General features: G+C 35.7%; 1 protein-coding gene across 1 annotated transcript in view; it reads right to left on the reverse strand.

Annotated features, from left to right (window-relative positions):
- Window positions 1-22,282, reverse strand: part of COL19A1 (collagen type XIX alpha 1 chain) — a 337,609-nt gene that overhangs the window by 272,004 nt on the left and 43,323 nt on the right. Inside the window, exons 5-6 of the mRNA XM_032154149.2 lie at window positions 4,100-4,223; window positions 2,412-2,687 (exon numbers count right to left, since the gene is read on the reverse strand). Of these exons, the coding sequence (XP_032010040.1) occupies window positions 2,412-2,687; window positions 4,100-4,223 (400 nt within the window). The remainder of the gene's footprint in view (window positions 1-2,411; window positions 2,688-4,099; window positions 4,224-22,282) is intronic.

Below are 22,282 nucleotides of genomic sequence, written 5' to 3' on the forward strand. Positions count from 1 at the left end.
GTATAATCATGCCTTTAAATGCAAGATCAAATCACCACCTAAGAAAAAGTAAATAGTACTGATTATTGATAAAATAGCAATATAATAAATTCTTAAATAGGCTGTTTGAATTCTTTAAGCACTGAAATGTTGTATTAAATAATGCATTATTTTGAGGTCAATAAGTACTTTATATAGAAAGATCCAACTCTAATCTTATAATAATTAATCCTATAATAATAGAAAGCAGGCATTTGTGATTAGTGGTGAATCTCTACTCCAACTTTAAAAGCAAAAAGGGGGGAAAAGAGCTATAACTTTTACTTTTCACCTCAGATGAACAAAATCAATTCAGTTCATAGAATGCATTAAGAACTCCAGACATCTTACAGATTCATGAGCAGCCTAAGAGTTGCAGAAAATGCGAAATCATGAGACTAAATGAAATGTAATGATTTATGTTCTGTAACTTTTTGCAAGGTTATTAAGGTTAATTTTTATTTATAAAATTTAAATACACCGTCTTACATAGTATAATGAAATAGCCGCAGTAACATATGAATTATTTAGAATGAAGAATGAGAACTCCAGTTAATTAATATTGTTCTTAACTAAACTTATTTATTATCACTGTTATCAAAATAGTCAATAAATATTGAAATCCTATTATGTACCACCCATTGTACCAGGTCGTGCTTATGAATTGTTTTACTTAACTAAAGATAGATGATCAATTTTCAAAGGATTACAACCTAATTGAGTTCCACGACATTGAAATGACAGTCAGAATAGTTTATGCTTTGTTTATTCATTCATTACTTTAGAATGCTTCACTGATATAGTGCTTTAGAAGGAGAATGCTTAAGGCTAAATCTGTACTGATGCTTGTCAAAATGCTGAGTTGACTTAAAAAAAAAATCTTCATATCAGTTTTGTCACTTTCTCACAAAAACACACAGGTGGGATATGTGAAATAAAACTAAATAATGATAATTTTTTTCAATAACACACAGCCCAAATAAACACATTGTCACACCATAACAGATCTTATGAATCACAGAGCTTGTACGGAGATGATGAAAAATTAATCCACTCAAAATTTCAGTAGAACCAAGAATCTTTTATAAAAATATGTATTTTGTTTGTTTAACTCAAACAGTGACTATCTCCAAAAATACTGCATCATTGTGACACGCCTTCAAGTTTATCCTCAAATGAACCAAGAATCCACATGAAATTATGAAACCACGGTTTTTACCTATATCCTTTTTATAAGGATTCACGTGATATTCTTTAGCCTCAAATTGTGGGATCAATTCTTTTTTTTGTTTTTTGAGACAGAGTCTTGCTCTGTCACTCAGGCTGCAGTGCAGTGGCATGATCTTAGCTCATTGGAAGTCCCCTCCTGCCTCAGCCTTCCGAGTAGCTGGGATTACAGGCACATGCCACCACACCTGGCTAATTTTTTGTATTTTTAGTAGAGACGGGGTTTCACCATGTTAGCCAGGATGGTCTCGATCTCCTGACATCATCATCCGCCCACCTCGGCCTCCCAATGTGCTGGGATTACAGGCATGAGCCACCGCACCTAGCCCGGGATCAATTCTATGCTTGGGTGAGAAGTTAATGAGACACAGGACATAGAACACTCAGTCTTCTTAGATTGAGGTCCAAGACTGGATCCCATTCTTGCAAAAACTCTAAGAAATAAACTATAAACTGTTTATACATAATAAACTAAGAAAACGTGCAGCCATCAAATTTAGATATATCCAACTTTTTTAAGATTACAGACCTTGTTCTCTAGGGAAATCAATAATAAATCTATATCATGTTAGCTTCAAATGTAACATTTAAAGGAACTTTTTATCCAAAAGGGTTTTACTAGGCAATTTTTCTCTTTCAAATGACCTACTAATACATTTAGTGATTTTTTCTGTACAATAGAACCCTGAAAAACCATTATAAGTTTATAAAAAATAGTCTGCAATACAAAGTAATTGCTATTGTAAGGATGAATAGTCTATTGTTCTTGAATGAAAATAGCAGATAATCTGGAACCATTTAATTTAAACTTCAGCTGTTTCCAGTCCTTTCTATTTAAAACCTATGAACTTAGACCAAGATTATATTTTGTATCATACTTTCAATTTTTACTTTTAATAATCTAATTTTTTAAGGCATGACCTAATTATTTTAAATTCCCAGGCTGGAGAAAATGGATATAAAATGGAGTGAAAATAATATATGTGAAAATACAATTGGAAATAACATAGCTGTTCTTCACACATCTGATGGCAAATTAATTAAATTAATAAAATTGATGAGAAGGGAATCTATTACACAGTAATAAAAGGAGGATGTTTTTAATAAGATTTTTTCTTTCTACTTAGAAATTTTAGTTCTCTCTCACAACCAACATCACAACTTACATCCACAGGCTTGCCATCTGAAGCTCGCGTAGCAATAACTGTCCGTCCATGGAAATCCACAGTGTCCTTTTCATCAGTCTGCCTCCTCGCAATTAAATTACAATCCATATAAAGTGAAATGACCTGGGATTGTATACTAATGCCAAGTTTGTGCCACTGACGATCAAACAAAGGACGGAGTTCTCGATTTCTAAAAATGTAGTTCAACACATCTCCCTCTGTGGCTTGAAACATAAATTCCACCACCTTCTTTCCACCGTCAACTACTATAGAAATCTGCAAAAATGTAAAGTATCTTTAAATGTTTTAAAAATCAATGTTCAAAATTATTAAAGCACACAAAGAATAGCTCAAGATGCATATTAGTATAACTGAGGCACTTAGTAAAATATTTTAGATGACACTTGTGTCCACCAGGTTTGTTAAAATAAAAGAACAGCAAACACCACTACAAAAATGGTTTAGAAATGGAGCATTCTGGTGAATGTAATATGCTCCTTCCTAAGAGAACATCTAAGAATGCGTGTGTGTGTGTGTGTGTGTGTGTGTGTGTGTGTGTGTAGTTATTTTAAATGTTTATATAAACCATTTATAAGTTTATATATACATAATTTATATACATTATAGATAAAATTTTATAAGATATATAAATTATTACTCTGTATTAGTAACACAGGAATTTAAGGTTACCAATTTAAGAAGACTAAGAATATGATCATTTCCCTAAATAGGGAAGCTAAGATCAATTCTTTCACCATTGATACTTTGCAAGGTACAGAGAAAACAGATTTTATAGAGGACATACTCTTCGTTGATCTACTCACCATAAAATTGTAGCTGTATTAACAGATTAAAAGATCAGTGATGATTTAAAACATTTCAACGGATATGTATACAAGTAAAAACTAATGTATGGTGCCAATAAGTAATTTTGAGGTTCCTCTCCCCTCGCTGGAGTGCCAGCATTCCCTCTTTTCAGCCCAAATGCCATCTTTTCTACATGCTCTCCTAGATTCCTGCTCTCTCCGTCCCCCAGTTCCGATGAGCTGCCCTTTCTGTGCTCCCGTTGTCCACGCCCAACACTAAGCTTAACTCTATCACTGCACTTGTCCTACTGTATTATAATTATGCTATATTATGTCGTTCTCCTAGATGTCATCTCCTTACACCTTATGCTCCCTGATAATACAAATTCTGTTTTTCAGATCTCTTTTCTTGTCACTACCTAGCATATAGCATGTGTTCCATAAATTTTTATTGATGGGATAAATATTTAAGTCTCCACTCTTTATTCACTGAGAGTCGTCCAATGAAACAATGAACTGCTTTAAAAATAATATATAACATTAGAGACGACAGAAGGTGAAGAATGTCTTAGTTAGAAAGAATTAGTTAATGAAGCAGTTGTAAAGAGAAGGCAGTTTTACATCTTTAAACAAAATATGGACCTAGAAGTAAAATAAAAACAAAAATTAACACTATGTTATCCACTATACTCTCATATTACGGATCTCAGCAAGACTATCCTAACTACGAGAATACTTGCATTTTCTTGTTGATGATAACCTCTAAAGGATAGAACATTTGGATACTAGATCTACTCGCAAATTTGTGCACACAGTTCAAATAATTCACCTGGCATAATCACACAAGGAAAACTAATGAGCACAACTCTAATGGTACTTTACCTGTGGAATATTCTGCTGGTTTAAAACCTGCCACAGAAACCACCGTTCCTTTTTGGCGTTTCTTCGTACTCGAAACATGGCAGCTACTGAGTACTCCTCAGGAAGGCCTTTGGGAAATATCTTACTGTGGGAAGAAAACAAAGAACTTCTGTGAGGAAACTGGAGATTGCAAGAAAAGAAAATCTAGGTATAAAGTTCTGTGTAACATAATATCTCAGTCATATTTTTCTCAGTAAATGTGTAACTTATGCACTTTTCTCTTTCCTTTTAAAAAATCTCCTGGTACAGTGTTGTTAAATGTTGGAGTGTATAAAAATGAGTGAAGAGATTACAGTATTAAATTGTGACATTTCCTTATTCAACAAGATATTGAACAGAAGAAAATCTCAGAATTCACTGCAGTCTGACAAACAGTAGAGATTTACCAATGAAATAAAATGGTATGACTTGATTTTGTTAGTAGAGAGAGGTACAGAGAATTTTAAAGAACACTAGTAATAAGTAAATGAATATTTTCTGAAGAAACTTTTTCATATTAAATTCTTGCAAATGAGTTCCTAATACTGATTTCCTAGTCCCAGCTGAAGACCATGCTAAATATAACATGGATTTTTTAGCTTATTTTTCACTTTGCTTCTATATACCTGTTAGTTTTTCTTGCTTTGTGCTATTGTCATACAAACAAATCACATCTTTATATTTTATATTCCCATCAATGAAGATTTCTAATATTGCTTTATGTATGTATGTATTTATACAACTGTATTTTAAATCTTATAAGAAAATAAAAGAAACACAAACAAAGTACATTTATTCTGGCTTTTATATTTATCTATGTAATTAACTTTTCCAGTGCTTTTTATGTCATTGTTTGGATTTGAGTTACTGTCTAGTTTCCTTTCATTCAGTCTAAAGGAATTTCCTTCCTATTTCTTGTAGGGCAGATGTGCTAGTCTCAAATTCTGGGTTTTTTTAATCCTTAATTTCACCTTCAGTTTTGAAGGATAGTTTTGCTGGATATAGAATTCTTGATTTACAGTCTTTTTCCTTGAAAACGTTGACTATGTCATCCCACTGCCTTCTGGTCTCCATGGTTTCTGATGAGAAGTCAGCATATTCATATTGAGAACTTCTTGTTTTCTGTTTTGGTTAACTACTTCTCTCTTGCTGCTGTAAAAATTCTCTCTTTGACTTTTGGCAGTTTGGTTATCATGTGACTAAGCGTGGATCTCTTTCAGTTTGTCCTTCTTGGAGTCTGTTGAGCTTCCTGAATGTATAAATTAATAATTTTTACCAAATTTGAGGAATTTGCATTTCTTATTTCTTCAAATAGTCTTTCTTTACTCTCTCTCCACTCCTAGAATTCCTATTATGCATGCTTGCTGGTATCACACAGTCTTGAGACTGTTCATTTTTCTTCATTCTTTTTCCCCCTGATCTGCAGACTAATTGAACTATCTTCAAGTTCCTGGATTCTTTCTTCTCCTACCTTAGATCAGTTCTTGAGCCCCTCCTGTAAATTTTTCATTTCTGTTTTATACTTTTCTATTCAAAAATTTGATTTGCTGCTTCTTAATAATTTCTCATTGATATTCTCTATTTGGTAAGACACAATTCTCATACTTTTCATTAGCTCATTACAGTTTCCTTTAGTTACTTAAATATATTTAAAATAGCAGACAACGTTATTGTTAAGTAAGTTCAATGTCTAGGTTTCCTCAGAAAAAGTTTATATTGGCCACTCTTTTATCTGTACATAGTTTTGCATACCTTGTTTTTTGCATATCTTCTAATTGTTAATTGAAAAGACCACAGCCAATATCATACTGAATGGGCAAAACTGGAAGCATTCCCTCTGAAAACTGGCACAAGACAGGGATGCCCTCTCTCACCACTCCTATTCAACATAGTGTTGGAAGTTCTGGCCAGGGCAATCAGGCAGGAGAAAGAAATAAAGGGTATTCAATTAGGAAAAGAGGAAGTCAAATTGTCCCTGTTTGCAGATGATATGATTGTATATTTAGAAAACCCCATTGTCTCAGCCCAAAATCTCCTTAAGCTGATAAGCAACTTCAGCAAAGTCTTGGGATACAAAATCAATGTGCAAAAATCACAGGCATTCTTATACACCAATAACAGACCAACAGAGAGCCAAATCATGAGTGAACTCCCATTCACAATTGCTTCAAAGAGAATAAAATACCTAGGAATCCAACTTACAAAGGATGTGAAGGACCTCTTCAAGGAGAACTACAAACCACTGCTCAATGAAATAAAAGAGGATACAAACAAATGGAAGAACATTCCATGCCCATGGATAGGAAGAATCAATATCATGAAAATGGCCTTACTGCCCAAGGTAATTTATAGATTCAATGCCATCCCCATCAAGCTACCAATGACTTTCTTCACAGAATTGGAAAAAACTACTTTAAAGTTCATATGGAACCAAAAAAGAGCCCGCATTGCCTAGTCAATCCTAAGCCAAAAGAACAATGCTGAAGGCATCATGCTACCTGACTTCAAACTATACTACAAGGCTACAGTAACCAAAACAGCATAGTACTAGTACCAAAACAGAGATATAGACCAGTGGAACAGAACAGAGCCCTCAGAAATAATACCAGACATCTACAACCATGTGATCTTTGACAAACCTGACAAAAACAAGAAATGGGGAAACGATTCCCTATTTAATAAATGGGATCGCTTCTCGGCCTTTTGGCTAAGATCAAGTGTAATAAATGGTGCTGGGAAAACTGGCTAGCCATATGTAGAAAGCTGAAACTGGATCCCTTCCTTACACCTTATACAAAAATTAATTCACGATGGATTAAAGACTTAAATGTTAGACCTAAAACCATAAAAACCCTATAAGAAAACCTAGGCAATACCATTCAGGACATAGGCGTGGGCAAGGACTTCACGTCTAAAACACCAAAAGCAATGGCAACAAAAGCCAAAATTGACAAATGGGATCTCATTAAACTAAAGAGCTTCTGCACAGCAAAAGAAACTACCATCAGAGTGAACAGGCAACCTACAGAATGGGAGAAAATTTTTGCAGTCTACTCATCTGACAAAGGGCTAATATCCAGAATCTACAAAGAACTCAAACAAACTTACAAGAAAAAAACAACCCCATCAAAAAGTGGGCAAAGGATACAAACAGACACTTCTCAAAAGAAGACATTTATGCAGCCAACAGACACATGAAAAAATGCTCATCATTACTGGCCATCAGAGAAATGCAAATCAAAACCACAATGATATACCATCTCATACCAGTTAGAATGGTGATCATTAAAGAGTCAGGAAACAACAGGTGCTGGAGAGGATGTGGAGGAATAGGAACACTTTTACACTGTTGGTGGGACTGTAAACTAGTTCAACCATTGTGGAAGTCAGTGTGGCGATTCCTCAAGGATCTAGAACTAGAAATACCATTTGACCCAGCCATCCCATTACTGGGTATATACCCAAAGGATTATAAATCATGCTGCTATAAAGACACATGCACACATATGTTTATTGCGGCAGTATTCACAATAGCAAAGACTTGGAACCAACCCAAGTGTCCATCAATGATAGACTGGATTAAGAAAATGCGGCACATATACACCATGGAATACTATGCAGCCATAAAAAAGGATGAGTTCATGTCTTTTGTAGGGACATGGATGAAGCTGGAAACCATCATTTTCAGCAAACTATCAAAAGAACAAAAAACCAAACACCACGTGTTCTCACTCATAGGTGGGAATTGAACAATGAGAAACACTTGGACACAGGAAGGAGAACATCACACACCAGGGCCTGTCATGGGGTGGGGGGAGGGGGGAGGGATAGCATTAGGAGATGTACCTAATGTAAATGACGAGTTAATGGGTGCAGCACACCAACATGGCACATGTATACATATGTAACAAACCTGCACATTGTGCACATGTACCCTAGAACTTAAAGTATAATTTAAAAAAAGAAAGAAAAGTAGACATTTAAAATAATATAATATGGTAACATTGGAAATTAGACTCTACCTGTCAATGGTTTGCTGTTGGTGCTGTCTGTTGTCTTTATTATTGCTTTTTGTTTGCTTAGTCACTTTCCTGGACAAATTCTGTAAAGTGTGTGACTCCTGCAGTCTCTGCTCATTTAGCTTAGTAGTCAACTAATGATGGAATAGTTAAACACCTTTGACCTAAAAGCATCCCAGCCTTTGCTGAAGGCCTATGTGTGTGATGGAAAATACCTTAAATGTTCAGGCTGGTAGTTTATAAATCACACTAGCCTTCATGTTCTGCTTGTTCAGAGCTTGGAGTTTGGCCAGAGATAAGATTTTAAGGCCTTTTCAGGCGTTTCCTGAGTTTTCACACAGCCCTGTAACATAGAAATATGTGTCTGGAGTCCTACAAATATGTTGGAGCTTTCTAGTGCCCTCTATGGATGTCTTCTTCCCCAGTTTTTTCTTTAAAAATTTTTTTGATCAGCTTCTTGTTTATTCCAGTTATAACTGCTGCCTCAGGCAGCTGCAATATTAAACAATTGCCACTGATTATTTTCAATTAATGTCCAGAGGAAAAGGCTATTCTTACAAGCTCTGATCAGGTTGAATAAAGACCAACTAAGAATTGGGGTTTTTAGGGAACTACCAGGCAGGAAAAATAATGGCAATTCCCTGAAAATGGAGCTTTTAATGAACTTCACACTCTTTCTTCCCTTTCCAGTAGCTGCTAGGCAGCTAGTTTTCACTGTGATTCTGAAGCTACTGGTTTTCAAGCCTACCATGTGTTGGAGAGAGAGGGATATGAATAGGACAAGTTAAAATGCCATAAAGCCTGCTAGTGTTACTGAGATTCAATGTTTTTCTTGAATAATCACTCACTAGATTGTGAAAGCCCCTTAAAAAGTTCTGAATATATTGATTTTGACAAATCTTGCCTGTGTTCTTATTGCTTCTTTTGAGGAGTAGATTTTCTGAAATCCTTCAGAAATAACAAATTGTTATTTTTAGGCACTAAGTTTTGTAGTGGTTTCTTACAAAGCAAAAGATAATAAAAACATTTTTTCTCTTCATTTTCGGCTTAGGATGATAGTCATGCAGTCACCAGTCCATCTGTTACTAAGACTGAAAGCTCTTTGAAAGCAAGGACAGCATTTAACATATCTTTGTATCACTCACAAAGCCTAAGTGCAGTCCCAACAGGGCACTTTATCTGTTGAATGAGTGAGTGATCCAGAAAATGAGAGACAGAGACGTACTTAATTTTGATATGATACTTTGATGTTTAATAAACAAAAACTAAATAGAGGTCGGGTGTGGTGGCTCACACCAGTAATCCCAGCACTTTGGGAGGCCGAGGTGAGCAGATCACTTGAGGTCAGGAGTTTGAGACCTGCCTGGCCAAGATAGTAAACCCCATTTCTACTAAAAATACAAAAATTAGTCAGGCATGGTGGCACGCGCCTGTAATCCCAGCTACTCAGTTGGCTGAGGCAGGAGAATTGCTTGAACCCAGGAGGTGAAGGTTGCAGTGAGCCGAGATTGCACCACTGCATTCCAGCCTGGGTGACAGAGTAAGACTCCATCTCAAAAAAAAAAAAAAAACCTAAATAGAATTATTTTTCAATAATTTATAATCTAGTTCAAAAGCTGAAAATATTTTTGCATCTCATGAGTAGTTTCTGCTGTGAGAAAAAAATAAGAGTATTATCAATATTTATATATAACAATTATATTTTAAAATATACATTGAAATAAATTTAGTTATATTTAAGGAATAATTGATTTTTTAATCTAAGTTTATAATGAATGAAAATCCTTATAATTACTATATTTCCTTTTCAGAAATTCATATTGTGCTTTCAAGACCAAATATGATTTTGCTTGCCAAGATTATGCTATTTGAAGAAAAACTTCTGCATTTTAAAAATAAAATATTAAAAAAATATATCTACTCTTACAAACTATGCTTGTTGTTTATACCACACAAGCACAAACACTTAACATGACACAGAATAGTTTCTCTGGGTCTTGCCAAAATTTCTGTTATAAAAGAGGCCATATTGGGTTACCAGAGAGATATAATGACAGCTTGCTAGGTCTAAGATATCCATGCTTGAATATTTTGAATGGAGTGTAATTTCCTATAAGAAATCCTATCCATTGCTTATTCAGTGATACTACCATTAAGAAAAATATCGTTGATCCTTACTTGCTAAGTTCATTCATATATATATATGAATATATATATGAATATATATGAATATATATGAATATATATGAATATATAAATGAATATATATGAATATATAAATGAATATATATGAATATATATGAATATATACATGAATATATATGAATATATATGAATATATACATGAATATATATGAATATATATGAATATATACATGAATATATATGAATATATATGAATATATACATGAATATATATGAATATAGATATGAATATATATATGAATATATATATGAATATATATATGTATATGGCTAGAAATTCTCAATGGGATATTTCCTGCCTACCCTCCATTTTATACATGTTGTATGTAGTTCAATGTCATAAATAAAAATTTTATCCACATAAATTAATACTAACCTACATTTGAAGAGCCTAGACTCAGTGAAATTTAAGTGTAATTTATACTTTAAATTGTCTACTTTTCTACACATTAATTAAGGTCATCTAAAAATTCATGGGCCTATGATGGCACAAGTATATCAGATTAACAAAATGTTCAATATAAAATCAATATTTTAAAAATATGGCTCACTAAACATCATACAGTCAAACTAAAGTTGGTTGAAGTGCTCCAAGCATGTCAAGGGAAAATTGCTGCCTGGGAGTCCACTTCACACTGGCCTCTGAGGGTGGGAGCCAGCTCTAGATGTAATCTGGAGTATCTCTGAAGCCTTGTAATTCATATATCTTGGATTCCTTTAAACTTGTAATTCACTTCAATGTTGCAGAAATCTAAAATGTAGCTTGCATCTGCTCTCTGACATTCTCTATGTACAGCAGCCCTCTGTTTAATCATAAAATGGAAGAAAACCATATGAAATGTCGGGGAAGTGACCAGGGGATCAGAAATAGGGCTCCTTAAAAATGACTAACTATAATACAAGCAGTGTCCAGGTGTCAGAACCACCGCCAGTAAGGATTTGACCCCAATAAAAAATTTATTTCATAAAAATCTTAACATTAAAATGTTTCTTTCTTGGTGTTAAGATTAAGAAAGATTTTTATTTTTTTCTTTATATTTTCTCTACTTTCTCAGTTTTTACGAGGGGCCTGAATTGTGCTGATGATCAGGTTTTTAAAAATTACAACTATTCCCATCTTGGGAAAAATAACCCTAACCTCTGATGTGACCTGTAAATTATCCCTATATTCTTCAAGGACAGAGATGACAGAGAATTGACACATACTGCACCCCCTCACACACCTAAAAGGCCATATGCCTCAATATGTTGGCGGTGAGGCAAATTCTTTAAAAACTGATAAGGGCACTAACAAATATTATTTCTTCTATTTTGGTAGGTAAAAATTAAGTTGCAAAAGTCTAGAACTCCCAACCTCTAGCCTTTATAATAAGTAAATCACTGAAGCATTAGGAGAAAAAGCAAAACAAAAAACTTTCAAATAAAAACATACCTATGACAATATTTCACCCATTTACTTAAAACGGAATATCTAATTACAAAGTTACTAGTAGTAATATACATGGAGTTGGATAAAAAATAACATTTTATTAACTCTGAAGCAATTCCACTGTATGACTTTAAGAATGAATTATATTTGTCCAAATTCCATATTAACTTCATTCTCTAGATTTTTTCCTACCTGATTAATGAAAATTTATTTTCTGGTCAAAATTTACTTAAAACCATTAGGAAATACAAACAGAATAAAACCTAAAAGATTTCTGTATTACAGAAAAGATCTTGGCATGAGATAGAGGAAGCATTTGATCACTCTATATTTGTATAATTGTTATTAAATAGATTGTACATTCAACATTCTTCCTATGAACTGCTTTCACTAACAAGCCAAAACATCTAATTGTCTACTTTTAGAGCTTTCTTCCTGTCTGGAAAATCCTTGTGTTTATAAAACACAAGCTCTGTTAATATTGAGATAGTCCCAAAAAGTCAGTCACACATTATTAATAAACTGTCTAATAATTAATTCTCACCTTGGAAAGCACAGAGCAGAGATCTGTGGGGACTGCTATGAAGCAAAGAAGTTCTAAGAGGGAAGACACAGAGAGAGAACAAATCCAGAGCAGGAAGCTCTCCTGAGTTAGACAGACAAAGATGAGATGCTGAGTCTTGGGCAGCAAATGTGTCACCTTAAGGCAGTGGGAGTTTGGGAGGAAAGTTCCAAAAAGGAGGGGATGTGAGATGCAACCAAGATAAACTTTGTCTATTTCTCTCTCCTGTGCTCTGGACTTACATACCTAAGTCCCTAGTAGGCATCTCCACGTAGAGGGGAAAGGCATTGTAATTAAATAACTGAAATTGAACGTTTTATATTGCTGCCTCAGCACATTCCTCCACAAGGATTCCACATCTCAGTAAAAGACATGGCTATTCACTCAGGTGCCCCACCCAAATCCCTGCAAGTTATTCTTTATTCCTGCCTTTCCTTTATTATCCCCCATCCTAGCTAACCCATCAGCAAGTCTTATTGGTTTTTGTGTTTTGTTTTATGGGTTTATTTTTTTGAGGCAGGGTCTCACTCTGTCACCCAGGCAGGAGCGCAGAGGTGTGGTCATGGTTCATTGCAGCCTCAACCTCCCAGGCTCAAGTGATCCTCCCACTTCAGCCTCCTATGTAGCTGGGACTATAGGCACATGCAGCCATGCCTGGCTAATTTTTTGTATTTTTTTGTAGAGATGGAATTTCACCATGTTTCCTAGGTGGGTCTCAAACTCCTGGCCTCAAGCGATACATCTGCATTGGCCTCCCCAAGTTCTGGGATTACAGGCATGAGCCACCACCCCAAGCCCTTACTGTTTTTATCACCAAAACAGATCTTGACTCTGGCTACTTCTCTCCATCTCCACTATCACCATGCTAGCCCAGGCGGCCACCATCTCTCCCCAGGACTCCTGTTATAGTGTCCTGATTGTCCTCCTTCTTTGCCTTTCCTTACAGTCTGGCCTGCACATAGCAGCTAGAATGAGCTTTTAAAATCACACCAGGTCCCTCCCTTATATAACCTTCTAAAAGTGTTGCATGGTTCCTAGAATAAGATGCATTTCTCTGACCATGACTCATAAGGTATGATGTGATCTGACTCCTGCCTTCCTCTGACACATCATCTCCTATTCCAGTCTCTGTGTGGCACCCAGGCTCCAGGCACAATGACTTGAGTTTTGTTCCTTGAACACACTAGGCTCATTGAGACCTTGGGCCTTTGTACTTCCTGTTTCCTCTCCTGGGACAGTCTTTCCCAGAGGTCTTCATTTACATCAAGATTACTCAACCCGCTGCCCACTGGCCACATTCAGCTCAGGATGGCTTTGAATGCAGCCCAAACACAAATTTGTCAACTTTCTTCAAACATTATGAGTTTTTTTGTGATTTTTTTAAAGCTCATCAGCTATCATTACTGTTAGTATATTTTATGTGTGGTCCAAGACAATTCTTCTTCCAAAGTGGCTCAGGGAAGCCAAAAGATTGGACACCCTTGATTTAGATGGCTTTTCCTTACTGTTCAGGTCTCAGCTCAAATATCACTTCCCTTGAACGGTCTAAGATTGTCCTCACTCTAGTCACTATCTAACACATTACCTTGTTCTATTTTCTTCATAGGTTTGTGCCTACCTGACTTTTTAAGAATTATTGGTTTACATATTTATTGCCCATTTTGTGGAATGTGATTTCCACAAAAACAGGGTCCTGCAAGTCTTGTGGCTGTAAATCAAGCATCTAGACTAGTACCTTGCATATAGGAAGCATTCATAAAAATTTGTTCCATTCATGAAAATCGACAATGATGCCTATAACCCGTCCTAGTAGGTGCTTAACACTTATGTTGATCAGCGTAAAATCTATGTTATCTTGCATAAGGCCTTAACATGGAGGCCTTATGAGACTGTGCTATATCACATTCATCAGGAAAACAACAGATGGAAAAGTCAAATCCTATGTGATTCTAAAGCAGGTTAATCAAAAACTTTGATAGAAAAAGAAGTCCCTTAACAAACACATCAGTTTCTTAATTTCAGAAAGAAGTTTAAAATCTCTACAGGCTGAAGCAAAATATAATAGCTGCTCCAATATTTCATCAAAAGTGTCTTCATAGAAGTCTTCAAGTCCTTGGAAATGTGTTAGTCATAAGAAACCACACATCATTGTTTCCTGTAGTTCTGTACTCCTAAAGCTGAAAGGGACTTTGATAGTAATTTAGATCAATCATCTCACTTCATAAATGAGAAATTAAAGCTGCAGATGTTAAATAACTACCTCACCTTTACTCTGCCAAAGGTCAGGTTGGAACTTGAACTTATGACTTTTAATTCCAAGGTTAGTTTCTTCCAATATATCAAGTTGCTTGTATCTTTTTGAGCTTTCTTTTTTAGTTAAGAATAAAATTCCCCTCATCATTACCAACCTGACTTAAAAGTAGTATTTTGGCACTATGAAGGGAAAAATGTCTCTATTTTCCTAAGTATTAAGGAGGGATATAAGTAAATATATTAATTTCAAGAAATGAATAAATAAAATGTTTACAATCACACTATAATATTAACAACAACAATGAATCATATTTTGGGCTCCAAGCAAAGTATTTATTCTGACATTTGCACATCCTATGTGGCTAGTAGCCCTGAAAGGTAAATTATTACAGTTCCTTCCTCTAATGATATTTTGAGCATAGATCAGGAAGTATCACAAAACACACAGTTATGACTTCAAAATAGAAATTACTGCCTATTGGATTTTGGAAAAGATAGCCATGCTAAAGAAGTTGAAAACAAATCAGGAATATTTTCTCTCTAATTCCTTAGATCATTTTCTAGAAAACTTAGAAGTTTTCACCAAACATTTCTTTTCTTTTTAATTTTTATTTTTATTTTAAGGTCTGGGGTACATGTGCAGGCTGCACAGGTTTGTTACATAGGTAAACATGTGCCATGGTTCACCAAGCATTTCCTTAAAGATGAGCGTAATTTAAAGCTGGGCGCAGTGGCTCCCGCCTGTAATCCTAGCACTTTGGGAGGCCGAGGCGGGCAGATCACAAGGTCAGGAGATCGAGACCATCCTGGCTAACACGGTGAAACCCCGTCTCTACTAAAAATACAAAAAATTAGCCAGGCGTGGTGGTGGGTGCCTGTAGCCCCAGCTACTTGGGAGGCTGAGGCAGGAGAATGGCGTGAACCTGGGAGGCAGAGCTTGCAGTGAGCTGAGATTGCGCCACTGCACTCCAACCTGGGCAACGGAGCAAGACTCTGTCTAAAAAAAAAAAAAAAAAAAAAAGATGAGTGTAATTTTCAGGAAATGGTAGTGAAAATTATGAGAACAGTATTTATACTAGTAACTAGGTAATGTGAAGAAAGGTAAAAAGTGTTCTGATAAATAGTACCTCTGTATTTATTTTCCTAATGAAAAGTAATACATTGGGATTTTAATACTTTGGGAAGAACAACAGTAGAGTGGTAACCTAACTAGAAGATAAGTAATTTCTTAAAATGTGAAAATAATGATTATGTGACTATCTCAAATGATGACAGAAAGAAAGAGAAACTTTTGCACCAATACTACATTATGGTTTTCCTGGCATACGGTAAACTTTCATTCTATTCATTCCCTGAGTTGTGAAATCAGGGCCTGCCATTGTTATCTACAAAGTTAACTTAATGAAGGTGAAGTATCTGGTCTCCCAGGAACAGAGGGTATCAACTGAACAAATAATGAGCATTACCGGCTGTCCAATTAATCAGAAGCCAATAAAAACTGCCTTAAGAGGATAAACTTTGCTTTTCAGACTCCCTTCCAGATGGTTAGCATTTTAAGTATGACAAAATTGGGGAAAAGCAGAAAATTTTAAAATTAATTCACTATTTTAAAGTACATGCTCATATTTATTGACAGTTGTTTTATGGGGAGATAGAAGCAGACAGTAGGTTGCATTTATTCTCCGTGACTAGGCCCTGGTGGGTTGTTGTCAAGAAAAATAAAGACAATAATGAAGCTCATAAATTTGTTTACTTATTAGTATATTAAGTAATTAGCAATTTCATTGTATAGCAAGTTCAAATTTGATGTTTTTGTTCAGTGTTCCTAAAAGAACCACAGTTTGTAATATGCTTACATCTCTGTGTAGTAACAGTTCGGTTTCAAATACACAAAAAGGAAAGGATAAAACCAAGCTACAGAACAAGAAAGGATTAGGAAGAAAAATTCATGATTACCAGTTTCCTGTTTGATCTTTTGCTTAAATAAATAATAAGGAATGCAAGACAAGAACTAAAATATAAAAAAGAACAAAGAGGAAGAAACTTTTATAATTTCAGTGCTCATAAACTGAAAAGCAAGATGTCATTATTATTCTAGAGAAATTTAATTTCATAAATGATGTTCTAAAAATTGAGTGTGAGATACATTCACATAGCAAAGTGTTTAAAAAGTTTAATTACTGATTACAGTGGTTCCGGAGGTAATTCTTCAACCAGCTCAAAGCATAAGCCTTGAAAGCAAAGTGCTATTTTGATAGAGCTAGAGTGAATTTTCCAGATCATATTTAAGACTAAGCTTCATTTATTTATTTAACAAGACCAAACTTTATTTATTTAATTTTGCTTAGAAAATTAAATGGCTAAATGGAAAAAAATCTATTTTTAAATATCAAGAACTGGCTTCCAAATTAATTCTGCCATTCTGAATAAGTGTGAGGCAGGGTTTAGGAAGAACTTCCGTATTTACAAGTATCAGTGAGGCCTCTGACTTGCTGAATATCTTCCAGGAAGAGAAATATGATACAAGTTACATTTCCTGAGAGTGAAGTGAGAGATGCTTGGAGTTTATAGTAAGTCATTTCTTTCCCAGCTGACACCCACCATCACCTGTCAGTTACAAGCAATTTGGCTAGCAGGGCCTAGAGGGTTCGTCTGAAATGCCTTCCTCCCAGGCTGGGTCATGATGTTGGAGTTCCACAGCCATAGAGACTCTGAAATCTTAGCCCTTTTGTGTTTGCTGAGGGGATTCAGGCAGATAGGTTGTTAATGGGAAAACAAAGCTTGGATGACTCTCTAATAATCTCATGCCTGATCTGATTAGCACTAGTTCAATGTGGCATTGTAAACAACTTCCCATTGAAAACAAGTCCCCCTACTGGATGCCATCCAGATAACAAAAACCAAGGATAAATTAGATAGTCTGCTCTTTAGAAATGAGGATACTTTGAAGGTTAGTTTTTTCTGGTGTCCCTCAGCCAGGAAAGGTTTTTTTTTTTAACCCTGGATTAAACCCAACCCTGCCCCCAAAAGGTCCTCTAAATTCTGAAGCATCCTTGGGTCCGAGAGCTCAACTGTTGCTTTAGGATCAGCCTGGGAGGTCCTAGACCTAATTGAAAGCTGCGATTTTCCCAATGGCATATGCACTCAGCTGTTTTTTTCTAGCATGTAGTGCTATTGCTACTACACCTCCACTTTTTTTTAAATGTGAATAAAGTTCAAACCTCTCATGCCAGCAAGTAAGACCTTTCAGAACAGCCCACACTTTCAAGTCTTCTCCACCTCCAGACATTCTTCTCACCTGTGTTCATTAACCACATGGGATTCCTCACTACTCCTCAAATTGCTTTGACCTTTAAAACTACCATGATGCTCCCTCTAACTACCACAACACACATTGGCCCCTTGGCTCACCTGGTAAATTCACACTTCAAGGATCAACTTTTCACTTCCTCTATGAAGCTTTTCCTGGTTTTATCTGTTCTCTCAGAGTTTATCATACATATATCTAAAAATTGCTATTACATTCCATAACAGCTCATTTTTGGCCTGTCCTTCCAAACAGAAATAATTCAATGGAGGGGACTGTGTCTATTAATCCTTAAATTCTCAGGGTTTAGCATATAGTATTTATTATCATTTGGAAACTGAATGAAATACTTTGTTAGTATTTCTTCTTTCACTGGCATCAAAGCTGAACATAGAAATAATAATGACAATATATCATAAAATATTTTTTCTCGATATAGCCCACTTAACCAAAAGAAACTTTACATTCTTATTGTGGGTAAATCAGAAGAGAGAGGCAAACATGAGGATAACAGAGAGAATTGCCTAGTATTCATACCTTTTATTTTTTAATTTTTTGAGACAGGGTCTCACTCTGTCACTCAGGCTGGAGTGTAGTGGCATGATCAGGGCTCACTGCAGCCTCAGCCTCCCTGGGCTCAAGCAATCCTCTCACCTGAGGCTCCTGAGTAGCTATGACTACAGGCATACGCCACCATACCTGGCTAACTTTTTTGTATTTTGTAGAGACAGGGTTTTGCTATGTTACTCAAGCTGGTCTCGAACTCCTGGGCTCAAGCGATCTGCCTGCCTCGGCCTCCCAAAGTGCTAGGATTACTGGTGTGAGCCACCGTGCCTGGCCTCTACTGGCTTTTGAGCCTCACAAATGATGGTGAGCCAGGAGTTGATAGGACTATATTTATTAAACACTCTGTGAGGCTCTGTGCCCAAGATACACTGCCTCAGGGCCCAGGGGACAGTTAGAGAAGGGGTCTTTAGATCTCTGCCACCACCTTCCAAAGCACACATGCACACCTCACACAGTCATAAGCCACAGGGTAACTCTGGCACCTGTGGGCCAAGAATGAGCAGCCATGAGCAGAGGTTGGTTGGGTCTCACAGAGCAGCATTTTCATGGAGAGAACTCCCAGCAATGGCAATGGCAACATGCATTGATAAGAAAATTAGAAAACAAGAAGAAAAGCATATCTGCTTTTGAACATGAACACATGTGCATCACTTTTGGGGCTCCCAGAAATAACAAGAGTAGGTTTTAAGCAGTTATGTATGTAGAAAGTAGAAGTCATATCAATTTACGCATTGATGTTAATATAATATCACTTAAATACACATATTAATGAGGCCTGAGAACATTTAGATTACACAAGTCAGAATGAGATCAGAATTATGTAAGAATTATAGAAAAAGTGGTATTGGACCACCAAAAAAAGAAGGAAACTTGAAGGACATTAGTGAGGGCTGAGTGTAGAATGTAGCATGTGTACTAAGCTTTCTAGGATATGTAGGATTCCAATGGGCAGAAAAGGTGGGCATGGTATGATAGAGAGAGACAGAAATGGGTTCACAAAGGAAGTTTAGTGCAACACCTAGGTCAACGCTGGCATTGGAGATAGGACAGCTGTCACCGGCAACTATGAGGGAGAAATTTCCATAGTGTTCAAGAAGTCCTAGTCAGATTTTATGGGCTAAGGGATGTGTGAAGAAGTAAAAGTGGACAGTAACATTGTTCCTTTAAGAAGTCTGTGAGTAAAGGGGACTGCCCAGGGAAAATGTTTCTATAATAGGGAAGGATTAAGTATATATTTGTAGAGTAAGAGGCCAGGATACTGTGGAGAGGAGCACTGAAGACCCAAGAGCAGGGGGATCATGGGTGGATCAAGGTCTTAGAGGAGGCTGGCTAGGAGAGGATTAACAGCACAAGTGAAGGGGTTAAACTTTGAAAGAAGGGGGGTTGCCTCCAGGGAGAACAGCTGAAACTAAGAAATTATGAAGTAGAGAGAAGAAGTTGAGATTGTTCAAATAAGAAAAATAACTTGAACACAAAACATCTGGTCAACTCAGTCTCAAATTCAACCAACCAGATGTTAATTCTGCATGGCATCACCACATGTGTTCATATTAACATTTTCACTGAACTTATGATTGTTTCCAAATTACTTAGATATAGTCATGGTGAAAGGAATTAATCAAGTCAATTATTTGAATATTTTATTACTTTAGTCTAAAATTATTAAAATGTCACCTAATTTGGAAAAAAAAATTGTCTTAGGAAACATAAGTGCTGACCTAAATGAGATAATGAACAAGATGTAGGAAACTTACAGGAATCACATAAAATAACATAAGCATACTTTTTCTGCTACCATGTTTATTTTCTAATTAGCATCTGTGGCTAAGTTGAAAGAATTGAAATGACAATAAAGTAATTATTTATCAGTTGGCACAATTATTCTTCCTTGGTTGACATAGATTTCAAAGTTTATTATTGAAATTATAATTATATCCTACAATCTGATTGTGTCTGAGAAGGAGGATTAGACTATTTAATGCTATTTTATGATACACAGAGTCCAATCCGCCTACAGAAAAATCTTTAGAGTTGTTATAAAGCTATGCTGAAGCACTAGTATAAAAAAGCATCATGCACTACTAAGGTCAATTCTCTAATTCATAAATTTAAGACCATGCTTATTTGTAGGTTAACAACCATTATAAAAGCAACACATTTGCAACCACCTAAGGATAATAACTAATTAGTCCTCATAGCATTTTTATGAGCCAAATTAAGATTAAAGATAGGACTGAAGTACATGCTTACATGCCTTTCTTTTGTACACTCTGAAAACCTGCAGTGTACACTGCACAGATACATTCACACAATCCTACCAAGTGAAAAGCTCTGCTGTCCCTTACAAGATTGATTCACTGGATAAAAGAATGATTGGAAAAAGAAAAAAATCTAACATATAATCCAACAATAGAGGTAGATTAATCAATGCCTATTAGACTGGCCCAAGTAATTATCAAAATAGAACACTTTAGTTTCATTACTTTATGAGAACATTTGCTTTATTATGACTCCTAAGTAGTACATTTAGCTGGTACCTCACTACTATCAAAGTAAATGGCATATAGACATAACAAGATAAGATAATTTACATGTAATTAGTTATAATAAAGTAGAAATTAATTCTGGATTTGGAGACAGACGAACTGAGTTCTAGACACAACTGTTTATTATTTTTGAAATTTTAGGTGAATTACTTAATGTCATTGAACCTCATTTTTCATCTATAAAATGGTGATAAAGTACTACATCACAGAAGTCATTGTGGTACCATTGATACAAGAAGGCAAAATGACTTTGTAAATCATATAACATTCATAAATATAAGGTGGTATTATAAGAATAATTATCATTGTTGGAAACTGGGTAGTCACATGTGCCTTGTCCTTAAGTCTTCTTTGGTGAAAAGATCTAGTACAAGAATTAGAGGTAAGGTGCCTTATTTTTTGAGGTGCTGGTGAAAAGAAATTCTTGGTTGCCTAAAATATGCAAGTAGCTGTACCAGTAAATTTCAAACACCCCTTCAATTTAAACTTAAGATCATATCAATTCAACTAGCACTAAACACCACTGTGTGTCAGGTACCATGAGGGACACAAACATGAATCAGTTGGATGTAATCTCTACCCTGTAAGGCTTATGTATCTGAACAATTTCCTGCCTGGCCAAAGAATGGGAGTTCTGATGTGAGCAATGGAGTCTAAAGAAAAATAATACCTTTCCGATTATATGATACAATATGAGAGGCCTATTACCTATTTTGAATGACCGTAGACTTTCATTAGAACTTAAGCCATCTGGATGTTGTGGGGAAAATCGTATATCAGTTCTTCAAAATTTTTGCCAGGGCTTATGTAATGTTTGTGAGCATCAGAGAAAATCAAACTGCCTGCCACCTTGGATATGGATAAATTGGATTGTCAATGTTCTTCTCATATAGAAATTATCTCATGTAATTATATTTATTGGATTTTTCCATGTCTTAACCTCCTAGGACCTTCCCTCACCTTAGATGTCTTTCCTCTCCCCAGAACTTGATTCATCTCTGACTCTCAGTAGTCTCTTCAGTCTTCAAAGCCTAGTTTAAATCCCATAGTCTTCAAGATATTTTTTTATCATCCCAAATATAAGGGATTTTGTCCTTATATTTGTCCCACTGAACGTTCAAAGCATTAACTGTATGCTTATAATTATAATTATAATTAAGTTTGTCGTCATTTCTTGCCTCTAGGGAGGGAGAGATATCTCTCACTCGCGGCAAGAAAGGAAGGTCTGTTTTTTTTTTTTTTTTTTTGAGACGGAGTCTGGCTCTGTCGCCCAGGCT

The sequence above is a fragment of the Hylobates moloch genome, unplaced genomic scaffold (genome assembly GCF_009828535.3).
Source record: "Hylobates moloch isolate HMO894 unplaced genomic scaffold, HMol_V3 SCAFFOLD_2, whole genome shotgun sequence".
NCBI lineage: Eukaryota > Metazoa > Chordata > Mammalia > Primates > Hylobatidae > Hylobates > Hylobates moloch.